The following is a 13,961-nucleotide window of genomic DNA, read 5'->3' as shown; positions in this document are numbered from 1 at the left end:
ATTTTATAATTAAAAATAATAAATATTTATTTTACTGGTGTTATTAGTTTTAAGAAAATGAGGATGTTTACGAATAAAAATAAATTTTAAGCTGTTAATACATTTAAGATTTTAGATTAAATTTTTTGAAAATTTAATAAAAAAAATTAAATAAAAGTATTCTTTTGTGTCCTGTAGGTCATTATAATGACCCACTTCAGATCTTGGAAAATGTAAGTGCAAAAATTTTGAAAATTTGCAAAATGATTACTTTTAGGACCCTAAATTGAAATATTGAAAAAAAAAAAATTATTGGCCAAAATAATTATGGGTTTGAAAGGGTTAAATTTAATCGGGAATTTGGAGTTTTAATTTTTGCGTTATTAATTTTTAATATTTCCTCGTTTAATTGTTTTTCTTCAATTTTCATTCGTTCATAAAGAGGTTTTACAACATTCATCCATTTGAAATATCTTGAGGTTTTAGGTTTCCCGTCTACTTTTAAAAAGACTTTAGTTATAATAAAGACCAAAGTCCCTTAGTCCAAGGATAGTAATTATCAAGCAAGTGTAATTTACCGTGTTCGAAAGTAACAGGTATATTTGATATAAGTTGATTATTAACCGCATCGTAATGCATACCATAAGATTTATCATAACGTTGTAATTAAGGATTTGAAATTAAAAAATTGTCAAACGATGAATTTAGTACACCATCGCTATCTTCATCACTAGCGTACACGGTTTCTTCTTTTTTGTTAGTGTCGGAAATATGTGAAGTGTTTTTTTCTGACTGTACTCAATGGTTCCAGTAAAGGTTTAAATGTATCACGAAAATAGTTATCAGAATCTATAATACCACGCTTCATATCCATTATTTTACGTTTGATATTTTTTTTTGATGTTACCAAATTTTCTAACAAAACTTTGTCTTTATTCATTGGAAATAATAAACTTGATATAACTGTTTCGTCCGACTTTAGATAATACTATGCAGATGTTAATACTATTACAACTGTATTTATATAATTATTTTATTTTAATGAAAGAATGGAAACCACATCTATATCTACCTTCATTCATTTCACGTGTTTTATCGATAACTATAAATCCATAATCATTATGATTCCAACATAGATGAGAAATTTTCCGAAATTCAGAGAAACCCATATCTGCTGATGAACGGTCATTGAATATATGGCGTAAATTCGTATCATCTTGTTTAAGTATTATTAAAAAGTTTGAGTTATCTCTTACTAACTGTTTTGGTATTTTAGAATATGTTTGTGCTAAATAAAATACAGAACTAGCACCTGAATGTCTACACATTGAGAAGAATTCTCTAATTACAGATTGTGGATCACAAATCACGTCATCAAAAATTATGATAGAATTTTTCTTAGTTAAGTTTGGTTTTATAACTTTATCAGCACTTGAAAAAATGAAAAAATTGGCACCTTTTATATCATCTATTAATTTTTTTAGTAAAACATATTTTTCTCGATTAGAAGTTTTAGAGTATAAATAGATATTCTCAAATCTTAATCCGTTTTCATGTGTGATTAGGTTATACATTATATTTGTTTTACCTGATCCACTAGGACCAAGTATAATAGCACGTATAGTATCAGGTAATAATGGTCCGTGTCTTGATGGTTTCTTTATTATTTGAGCATCTACGTTTAAAATATCTAATTTATCTTTCTGTACAATCAAATCCATTTTCTTATAAATACTCTAGAATTTTTAAATTATAATCAGTTACAGATGATGCGTTCAACACGTAAGTGGGAATCAGATAAGACTGGCAAAGGTTTCGTAAATTTCCCTATAAATAGTCTCCCGTTTGAAGCCCATGTTCCAAAATATCAGTATTGTGGACCTGGTACGAAATTAAAAAAGAGGTTAGATCGTGGCGATAAAGGAATAAACCCATTGGATACTGCATGTCGTGATCACGATATTGTTTATGCAACTAGCAAAAATTTAGAAGATAGACATAACGCTGATAAGGTGTTAGAACTCCGTGCTTGGGAAAGATTTAAAGCAAAAGATATACCTAGAAAAGAGAAAATTGTAGCGTACGAAGTAGCTAGCACAATGAAAGCTAAAAGAAAAATAGGTATGGGCTGTAAACGTAAACGGGGACGTGTTAATAAAATACAAAATGGGACACGAGCTGCGATAAAAAAAAGAAAGGTTAAGAAAAATTATAGAGGTAAAAGACTGATTTTAGCACTGGGTCAGACAGGTGGTGCAATTCCCTTAATACCTATTTTCGCAGGATTATCAGCACTTGGTAGTTTAATGTCTGGAAGTGCTAGTGTATATAATGCAATCCAAAATTCAAAAAGAAAAAAGGTAACAGATTAAAAAATAAAGGATCGAGAAAAAAAACTGATGAAAACGTTACCTAACAGACCACTTACATCCAGAGATATTATAAAATATGTTACAAAGTTTAATATCAGTCATTTCCGTGGCGTCTTTTCACGAGATGACTTGCCTAAAAAACCTCATCAGATTGAATGTGGTATATTAAACTTGGACGTATCTTCAGGTGATGGAAGTCATTGGGTAGCGTTTTATAAAAATAAAGATAATGTTATTTATTTTGATAGCTTCGGTGATTTACCTCCACCAATTGAATTACAAAAATACTTTAAGGGAAACAAAATTATATATAACTATTCAAATTATCAAGATTATAACACATTCAATTGCGGACATTTATGTTTTGATTTTTTACAATGTATGAATCAATCACATTAAGTTTGACACATTAAGTATCATTATACTACATTATCTGCAAATTATTTTCCATCTCTAAACGTCAACGAGAACTCGGAAATAGCTTTGATATGTTTACAAACGTTTAATTCATTTCCGAACATAAATTCAACTAATAACAGATTGGAAATAGAAGTTCTCGAAGACACAGATAATAGGTTTATTGAAGATGCGAAATTTGTATATGAATTTGAAGAAGGATATTATGACATTGATGATATTGGCAATAAAATTGCTATAGAGTTATTAACCTTTATAAACTAAACAGAACATATTTATCATTCAGTATGACTATGGATCATATAGATTTTAGAACATATATAAGATGTGATGAAAGGCTATATTTTGATATTCCAAACAGTATAGGCTCTGTATTAGGGTTTGAAAAAAAAAATATTTTTCACGTAATGATCTTCACCGATCAGAAAAAGCTGTAAATTTGAACACAATTAATTGTATAAAAGTATTGTGTAAAGTTTCACAAGGTTCATTCAACAATCATCTTCAAAGTCATTCAATTTATGAGTTTTTTTCGACCGGTAGAACAGGAACAAAAGTGACTCAATCATCACTAAACCTTATATATTATAAACTTAACAAAATAAATATCGATTCAATAACTATTCAATTAGTTGATCAGAACAATAAACCGATTGATAATTTCAACGAGACATTAACAGTTGTTCTACATATTAAACGTCACGGATCTTAAAATTAATTTAAATTTAAAGTTTTTATAGAAATAAATATGTATGAATCAATCACATTAAGTTTAACTGGGAATGAAACCACACTATCTTCAAATTATTTCCCGTCTCTAAACGTGTACGAAGACTCTGAAATAGTTTTGTTATGTTTACAAACGTTCAATTCGTTTCCAAACATAAATTCTTCTAATAACAAATTGGCGATACAAGTAATAGACGATAATAATAATAATAATAATGAAAATATATGTTATATTGCATTAAAAACGGGATGTTACGAAATTGCAGATATTGACCGTCAAATTAAGAAGCAAATAAATTCTTACAATGAAGAAAATGGTACAAAAATAACATTCGATATTTCAGTAGACCATAACGATTTTAGATCATACATAAGATGTAATGGTATAATTATGTTTAATATGATTAATGGGATAGCACCCATATTAGGATTTGAAAAACGAGACTATCCTCCGGAGTATGTAACTCATCGATCGGAAAAAGCTGTAAATATAAACACAATTAATTCTATAAAAGTGATGTGTAATATAGCTCAAGGATCATTCAACAATCACCTTCAAAGTCATACGATTTACGAGTTTTTTCCGAGTGAAAAGACTGGGACAAAAGTTGTTCAATCACCGCCAAATTTAATATATTATAAATTAAATAAAATAAATATTGATTCAATAACTGTACAATTAGTTGATCAGGATTTTAATCAAATCGAAAATTTTGGTGAGACATTAACAGTTGTGTTACATATTAAACGTTACGGTTCTTAAGATGGGATTAAAATTCAATATAAACCCATTACTTCACGTTAATCGAGCTAGTCACACAACTAAAGTGTTACCGATAACACCGACTAAAGTAAAAAAATTAACGGTGAAATTTTTTTTAATTTTTTTATTTTTTAATTTGAAAAATTTTAAAGGCTCTTGGTTATAAACTAAATCATAATGCCTGAAAGTGATATTTTGGATATAAGTTCACGGTTCGAAACGGATTCTAAAATTACGAAAATTGAATATCATTCATATACACCGTATACAACTTCATTTAATAATAATGATGAAATACGTATATCAATCCAGCAAACAGATGTTTATCCGTATCTGCATGAAAGTTTTATATTTATAGAAGGTTCAATATCAGATGCTATAAAAGTAAAACTTTCTAATAATGGTTTTTCCTATCTTTTTGAACAAATACGACTTGAAATCAATGGGATAGAAGTAGATAGCACACGTGCACTTGGTATTACAAGCTCATTGAAAGGTTATCTATCAGGTACGCCAGATAACTTTAATTGTTATGAAAATGCGGGTTGGATTTTTAAAAATAATACAAACCCTGTAAATGTTAATGGTGAATTTAGTGCCTGCATTCCGCTGAAATATTGGTTAGGTATATTTGAAGACTTTAAAAAAATATTAGTTAATTCTAGATTAGAACTAATATTAACTCGAAGTCATAGTGATTTAAATGTGCTAAACGTAAAAACTAGTGGAAGTGCTTCTTCTGGAAAAGTTGTTTTGAATAAAATTGTTTGGAAGGTACCACATATCACTGTTGATGATGAAGAAAGATTGAAATTATTAAAACTTATAGAAAAAGAAAAAAGTTTGTTTATCCCGTTCAGATCTTTTGAAACCTTTGAATATCCTGAACTCGGGACCACTAAAAAAGTTGTATGGAACCTGAAAACTGCTTCGAAATTAGAAAAACCTCGTTTCATAATAATTGGGTTACAAAAGGGGCGTAAAAATTCAATAGAAAAAGATTGTAGTGTATTTGATCATTGTAATCTAACAAATGTAAAAGTTTTATTAAACTCAATAGCTTATCCGTATGATAACTTAAATTTAGATTTTTCTAAAAATAATTTTACCTTATTATATGATATGTATACATCATTTCAAGAATCATACTACGAAAAAAATATTCGGAACCCAATATTAAGTCCTTCTACTTTTCTAACAAACGCTCCAATTGTAGTTATCGATACTTCGAAACAGAATGATTCAGCAACAGCTTCATCAGTAGATGTTCAACTAGAAATTGAATCATCAGAACCTCTTACAGGTGTAACTGCTTATTGTTTATTAATTCATGATCGTACTGTAGAATATGTACCTTTCACTAGAGAAGTAAGAAAACTAGTATAAATAATTTAGAATTAAGGATGTATAATATTTGATGAAAAAACATATTATTAAATTATTTTTTTTATTTTAATCAAACAGTGTTCTTATTCAATAAAAAAAACAATTATTTTTTAAAAAAAAGTGTGTAAAAATCAATTCTAGATGTGTTACAGGGAAAAAAAATAGCTTGAGGGAAAAGTCCCGCTTGATTTTTAAAATTCTCCCTGCCAAAAAGTGCTCAGAACATACATTACGGTTTTTGAAAAAACAGTGTTTTTCGTGTTACAGGGAAAAAAAATGGCTTGAGCGGTTAAGTCCCCCTTAATATTTTAAAATCTCCCTGCCCAAAAGTGCACAGAACAAACAAATACATACTACTTGTGGTCCTAATCAATCACCTGTTAATGGACCATTATTATGTTGTTTTAAACATTTCATAAAAGGATCATTCATAATTTGAGATGATTCGTTAATTATACATTTGAAATTGTTTATTTCGTTATAACGATTTACAGCCTGCTGCAAAGGTTGATGATGCTTCCTAACAGTTTTTTTTAAACTTTCATGTGGTTTTCAAATGGGAAGGCACTACAGTTGTCTAATGGTCCAAAAGTATCATAATCATCTGCTATATGTTGCAAAGTGTGAACATTGTGTGTTAACCATTGTTTACCATATATTTCTTTATAACGTTTAACAAAATAATTTAATAATAATTTTGTATATGCGACATATTCCTCATGACAAGAGCTCAAAAGATTATACATAGCTACATGAAGACATAAAAAATGATTATAACATTTAGAATTTGGATGATGTTTAAGAATAATCGGTCCAATATATAATACAAACTGTCTTAGTTCAGTGGCTTTCCACCTACCAACTTCAATTATAGCACGTAGTTTCCGTGGAAAATCTAGTGGTATACATGATTTTAATGAAAGTAAATAACTATTTATTATTTTGGTTTTAAAATTAGGTAAGCGAACAGTTAAAGGTCCCCGACTTTACCATAGTTTTATTAATATACGGGCCACTCCCAAACATACCAAATGCATATAATCTACAGAGAAACACTGGACTATATCTATATCAGGTAAATAGCAAAGATTAGACAATGTTTCAGAAGTATGATGTTCTTCTTGAAGTTTATTTACAAAATGTATATGAGTTCTTTTTTGACTATCTAGTTCTGGAAATCTTACCCCTTTATTTTTTATATATTCACCCTCAGCCATACATCTAAAACATGAAAAGTATCCACTGTGTCCTTTACAATATAAAATAAATGATTTAGCAGGGACATCACAGCAAAAACCATCTAATACAACTTTTTTTTTAATAAAATATCAAATGAATTTTTTAATATTATACCATCTGTTAATAATATATTCAATTCTGCACAAAAATCCTCCAAAAAATCATTACTCTCATCTGGTTTAGAATTACCCCAAAATAATCCAACAGGAAAAACATATTTATTGTTAGGTCTAATGTAACAAAGAATTGGCCAAAAAGTACTATTTGAACTCTTGGTGAGAGGTAATCCATCTATACCAAAAACTAGTTTTATATCACTATCATCAATAGAGCTTACATATTTTTTATAATAATTATGTATGCCATTAGTAATCCCAAAATAATAGTATAGACCAGGAGAAACTGATCTAATTTGAATAACTCTGTTAGAATTAACTGTTTTTAAATAAAGTTCTTATCAGACGGTAGAGATTTATCAAAACATTGATGAGTTTTTAAGACTTATAAAAGTTTTGTGGTAGAAGTATTAGGAATATTACATTCAACAGCCCACTTGGCTATAGAATCACTTATAGACAAATTTTCAGAATTTAAATTATAAATATCAATGTTAAACTCTGTATTATTAGTATCACTTGATGTAAATGTATCATGTTTATTTAATTCGGAGTTTATATTATTATTATTATTATCAAGAACAATGTTTAGTGCTGGAGGTATTTGAGAAGCTACTTTTTTACTTAATAAACCAACATTATCCACTAAACTAAGCGAGTCATTCGTGTGATTTGCATGATTGAGTTGATTGTTTACCTCAGGTATGTCTTTGTTAATACTAACGATAGAAAATTGCATGGCATCCATGTCGGTAAGTACGCCAGCAATAAGCTTTCTTCTTTTGGAAGATTTACTTAAGCCGGTATTTGTTTTACCAATTTTATCAGCCATAATAAAATATGAAATTAATTTTAAATGTATTGTTTATCTTACCTTAAATAGCTTGATCGTTAGTATGGTAACGACTAACTAAATACAATAAAAAGCAAACTGCAGTATAACATAAGTACATACAAAATTAAACAGGTTAAAAAAAAGCAAGTTAATAATTGTCAAAAAATTGCACAATACCATATAGAGGCAATAAAGGCATAGAATAAAAATATTAAATACCAACGTAAAATATTAAGTCGTGTGTAATATAATGAAATATTTTGAAAATAACACGTATAACCTAGTCTAGACTATAGACGACGGCATCATGACAATCCGTTTTCAGTGGGTATTTTTATCTTTTCGATTTTTGAGCATTCGACAGCTATCCGACGATTGGAGAACTCACTATGGTGAAGCGTACTTTCAATAATAAACGTCATATTATATTTATAGAATAGATACCTTATATTATAATATTGATAAGTAACGTTATGGAACGTTTCGCATCTATACGTACGGACGACGGTACACATGCAAAGCTGCAACGTTACAATGTTGCATTTGTATGATGTATATTGTATGCATATCTATGTATAACGCGAAAGTCATATATTATAAAGTCGAGCCAACGAGAGAGTACTATTGGGCGGCGACCAAAACTCATCCGTTCTCACGCATTCCCACCACTAAAACTCCCAAACTGCTGGCCGCCGTCAACGCTGGCCGCCGACACCGACGTCGCCACCATTGCCGACGCTGCTGCCACCACCGTCGCCGCCGCCGACCAGGAAACGGTGACAGTGTTTGTATACAGCGTGAACTATAATAGCATCTCCGATATTTTATACACAACATTTTTGTTTTTTCGCGCACCCCGGTGATTTATACAGTTTTATTTAACTTTTTTTACGCTTTTTATTTAACAATTGTTTAATAGTTTTACGTATAACAATAAGTACAATATGGATGTCGCAGCTGTGTCTCCTTCCAAAAAAAATCCATTTGGAAAAGTAAGTGTTTGTATTTATACTATTTTTTTACTATTTATTTTTAATTTTTTTTATACTATTTTTTAAATTCTTAAATTTTAAATTTTTTTTTTTTTTAGTTCATCGGCACTGGTCAAAGGAAAATTATTGTCAATTTATATAAGATAATAGTTATACACCAGCTTGAAAATCCTGACAGCCCTCGAATGACCTTAAGAGATATGATCGTCGATATTTCAAAATCTTCGGGTATTGGACAGCGGTCAGTTCAAAACATATTATCGGAGTATAAGAATTCGACCTACAATAATCGAAAAAATCGATGAATTCGATAAAAATGCAATAAGACAGAAAATACACCATTTTTGGAGGAACCGCGAAGTACCAACAGTCGATAAAATGTTAATCGCCATTAATGAAGATGAAACACTTCTAAACATTAAGCGGTCGTCATTTCAAAAAGTGTTGAAAGATTTACAATTTCAATACGTAAAAAAAAAACGTAATAGTGCACTACTCGAAAGAGAAGATTTAATAACTTGGCGCCGAAGTTATTTGGTCAAAATAAAGCATTATAGAGAGAAAAACAGACCAATTTATTATTTGGACGAAACGTGGGCCAACGCAGGCGATACACACAGTAGAACGTGGACTGATACCACAATAAATTCATCACGAGATGCATTCCTCAAGGGCCTAACCACAGGACAAAAAGAACCCTCGGGAAAAGGTAAGCGTCTCATCGTCTTACACATCGGGTCGACAGATGGTTTTGTCCCGGGGGGTCTTTTGTGTTTCGAATCAAAGACCAATTCTACGGACTACCATGACGAGATGAATGGCGATACATTCTATGAATGGTTTGTACGAATTCTACCACTATTAAAAGAAAACGTCGTCATAGTGATGGATAATGCTTCGTATCACTCCGTGAAGAAATGCAAAATACCAACTATGTCTTGGAAAAAAAAAGATATTATCGATTGGCTTGAAATAAAAGGTGAAATCGTTAACCATCAAAAAAAAAAGAAAAAAAAAAAATTTTTTTACCCGTAATACTCATGATATATGTATAGGTATCTCTAAGTATAATACTTTCAATACTTAAGTAACGATATTATCGTTATGTTATTAATAAAATATTTACAAAATATTATTTAATTGTTTTTAATTGATTATGATAAAATCTGAACAAATATAAATACATTTAAACAACTCAATAATAATATAGATATAAGGATATAACAAAATAAAACAAAATATTTGTTAAATATTAGTACTAACAGTTAATAATATTACTTTAACATAGTATTAACGATTATTACTGTGTATGTGAAAATTTAAATTGAATCTAACATTTCAATATGGGTCATATTATGCCACCGCACCGTAGCCAGATGCCCTCCTTGGTTTCACAGTTCCCCTTATATTGTATAAATATATAATACTCCACTTGACATTGATTAGTGGTAAGTACCTTTATTAGTCGTTGAAAAAATAATATTATACATTATTTATTATTAAAATTTTTTCAGTCAAAAATGATTTAATAATAAGAGTTAAAAAAATAAAAACCAATACGACAAGTACGTAATAGACGAGTACGCAAAAGACAATGGCAAAATCGTATTGCGATTACCCCCATACCACTGCGAGCTAAACCCTATCGAGCTCGCGTGGTCTTCTGTAAAAAGCTATGTCCGGACACATAATAATACGTTCAAAATAAAGGATGTATTGGAGTTATTAAAAAAAGGCGTGGAACATGTGACAGCGGAAATGTGGACGAATTTTGTGGGACATGTCGTCAAGGAGAAAGAAAAGTTTTTGAACATTGAACATATAACAGATGAAGTATTTGACGAACTTCCCGAAGTAGAAGGACGTCATATCATGACGATAACAGGTGATACGAGTTGTTCGGAATCAGACTTCGATAAGGATTGATTTCTTTGTATTTTATTTTTTATCATTCAAATATTTTTTTAATATAATTTTTTTTTTTTGTAATTTAATGATTTTGTTATGTGTATAAAAATTATGTAATGCACAATTAGACATTTTTGTTAAAATAAATAAATGCATAGTTAAAATATTGATATTACACACACATTATTTGTATTGTTGCTGTATTAGGTACATAATAGGTTCGGCACTACAGCAGACGCCAGCTGTTATTTTTTTTTGGGTGGTGTGTTACTTGAGCCGGTGTATTTAACCTGTGGTTGGCGGCGGCTGTGGAATTAGTCGACAGTCGCCGTTTAGTGAGTGGGGGTATTTACGGCGGCAACTAGATGGTAGAGTGGGAGAAATTTTGGTACGAAACCGCGGAGCTCGATCATTTGGATGCGCGAAGGAATAGTACTCTCTCGTTGGCTTTAGCATTGATTATAGAATAAACAGATAAGCCATGCTGTACAAAAAATAGGGGACAATTCTGCGCTGGCGACCACTATGTAGCGCTCTAGTCGTCGCGCTGTCGTCGGTAGAGGTACCACCTCGCCTAAGGTGATATGTATAACTGGGGGAGCGCGGAGTAAGCCAGGCCTCCAATGGTTATTTATAAATTGTATTTTTAGTTATTCTTAATATTCTTATAATTTTATATTGGTTTATCATATTAATATAATCAACACGACAACGCCACTAGGCACTAATCACTACGCTTGACAGAGCCAATGCGTCTACACGTCGATTTATCGTCGTTTTATCGTATTTCTTTATTTCTTTGAGTTAATATTTATGAAACCCATAGACCTTATACTAATAGACGGAGCATGGATATAGTTCCAGCGGTCAGACGTGAGTGCGCTGTTCTACTATTACCCTATTACTACGCACATGCGCAATAGAATTTCAGGTTCGGCGACCGTTTGTTGCGTTTAAAAATTATTGTATGATAAGATTACGTACACAAATGATATCATTGACTATAAATTTATAAAAAGTAAATACAAAGTTGAAAACAGAAGTTAAAACATAAATTTGTGATTACTAATTTTATTCTTATTTCTTGTCTGTGTGTTATTTGTTAAAACAATTAATTAAATAATAATGGTTATAAAGTGTGTCGTTTGTGACGTTCAGTTTAGAGCAAATTCTGAAATTAAATTTCTATATATGCTGTTTTAAAAAATATTGATTTTTAATTTTGTTTTAAGGGTTTATATTATTTATATTATTATTGACATTTCAAACTAATTTATCATGATTGAAAAAATTGGCTATTTTATTTTATATTTATAAATTACTAACATTGTATTAGTGCAGTGGCGTGTTTATAGGGTAGGCCGACTAGGCCCGGGCCTACCCAATTTTTATTTGACTGGTTTTTTTTATCAAAAATAAAAATGTTAAATAATATAAGTAATATTTATTATTGAATATTATTATCAAACCCATACAAATATTTTCTAATGAACACACTTACACACTACAGTACAAAACTGACCTACCCAATTGTTTTGTGCTGGACACGCCACTGTATTAGTGTATTACATATTTATAATTAGGTAGAAAACTAGAAACACAATTTTTTTTATTATAGGGTTATTTTTTGGATGAACAAAGTTTTCGGGATTATTTATTGGGCAAATCGTTTTTTAAATGTTTTAATAATAATAATAATTATTATATTGTATAAAAAATATTAGTACAAACATATTTCATGTCGTCAGTAATGGCAACACTGCTATGATAATAGTCTTGACCGCACCACTCAACCCCGCCAACCAGTGATGCTCCGTCTATTAGTATAAGGTCTATGATGAAACCATGCCTGGAAACAAATGTCAATATTTTAATTGTTTAAAAACGACAACTAAATTTCCTGGCCTACGAATGTTCAGAATCCCCAAAGATGCAAGAAATGAAATTTAGGTGATTAACTCTGGTAATTAAATATACTTAAATTTAATTAAAATAATTGGGATAATTGGAAACAAACTTTATAATATAAATGTATAATCTATAATAAATAATGTGTTGATAAAAATATACCTATAGTATAGAATGTTACCAATTAGGCTTATAGTAAAATATGTAAGCTATTTTAAGAAACTTATAAAATAGACAAATCAAATAAAAAAAGTAAAGCACTAATTAAAATTACAGATTCACACATTCACCCAACTTCTTTCCAAAAAATGCGAGTTAAGCTAGCCGTCCAAGTATTCAGTCATTCTATGTCTTCAGCTATCCGCACTTGTGCAGAAACTGAACAACTTCTCAGTAAAACTGCATTTGATACTGCCGATTTCATCGAATTTATGAATAATTTATTTGATTGCTTAAACAGTAGGTCACTTTTCAGTCATAATCAATATAATGGAGCATTAAATCATTCAGGAACGGTTAAAACATTCTTATTAGAAGCTTCAAAATACTTTTTAAACATGGCAAAAATTAAAAAAGGAAAAATTTCCCAACCACCTTGTTTTAAAGGATTTACACAAACTATAAACGCAATATTACAATTTTTTGAGGAGGAAAAAAGTAATAATATAGCATTTCTAATAACAAATCGGCTTAACCAGGATATCCTAGAAAACTTATTCAGTATTTTTCGGCAAAAAGGGGGGTATAATAAAAATCCGACAGCACGAACCATAAGAACTTCCATTAGAAGTAATTGTATTTTTTCTATATGTACTTCGACAGGAACTAATTGTGAAACACCCCAAGAAACCGATTTTTTGGCAGAATTTTTAATGGGGCACCCGTAGGTTTCTGCCATGCCCCGGGGTGGGGGGATGGCAGCACTTGTTCTCCGGACACCGTGACTTACCCGGAGAAAAATGCCGCCCAGTGGCCGAGGATCGAACCGGATCCAGCTGCTCCGCAGCCGACGAATTAGACCGCTCGGCCACCCCGTCCCCCTAAGAAACCGATGACCATGACACTATACAATTTGACGTAGTAACTCTATTATGTACCAACACTGATATTATACTAGATACGTCTTCTGATACTGAATCAAATATTTCCTTTAATACTGAAGAATTGTGCCCTGTAGACGAAATTATAACAAATAAAATTACATTGGAAGACTGTTCGGTTACTTATTTTGCTGGGTATCTTGCTTACAAGTGTGATAAAAAATTTAATTGCCACCAATGTCAAAATAATTTATTTACCGATAAAAATTTAAATGAA

At 30.5% G+C, this 13,961-nt stretch overlaps 2 protein-coding genes across 2 annotated transcripts; both read left to right on the top strand.

Moving 5' to 3' along the window:
* Positions 1-3,516: 3,516 nt before the first annotated feature.
* On the top strand, positions 3,517-4,260 carry LOC132924222 (uncharacterized). The gene has a single exon (XM_060988396.1). The coding sequence runs from the start codon at positions 3,517-3,519 to the stop codon at positions 4,258-4,260; it is 744 nt and encodes a 247-aa protein (XP_060844379.1).
* A 4,520-nt stretch (positions 4,261-8,780) lies between these two features.
* LOC132925842 (uncharacterized) lies at positions 8,781-10,754 on the top strand. Its single transcript, XM_060990203.1, is given in 4 exon segments — positions 8,781-8,828; positions 8,927-9,102; positions 9,104-9,807; positions 10,405-10,754. Coding segments are annotated over 4 exon segments (1,278 nt in total).
* Positions 10,755-13,961: the final 3,207 nt, after the last annotated feature.

Source organism: Rhopalosiphum padi, chromosome 3 (genome assembly GCF_020882245.1).
Source record: "Rhopalosiphum padi isolate XX-2018 chromosome 3, ASM2088224v1, whole genome shotgun sequence".
NCBI classification, from domain to species: Eukaryota; Metazoa; Arthropoda; class Insecta; order Hemiptera; family Aphididae; genus Rhopalosiphum; species Rhopalosiphum padi.
This window is presented reverse-complemented; position numbering and strand designations above follow the sequence as displayed.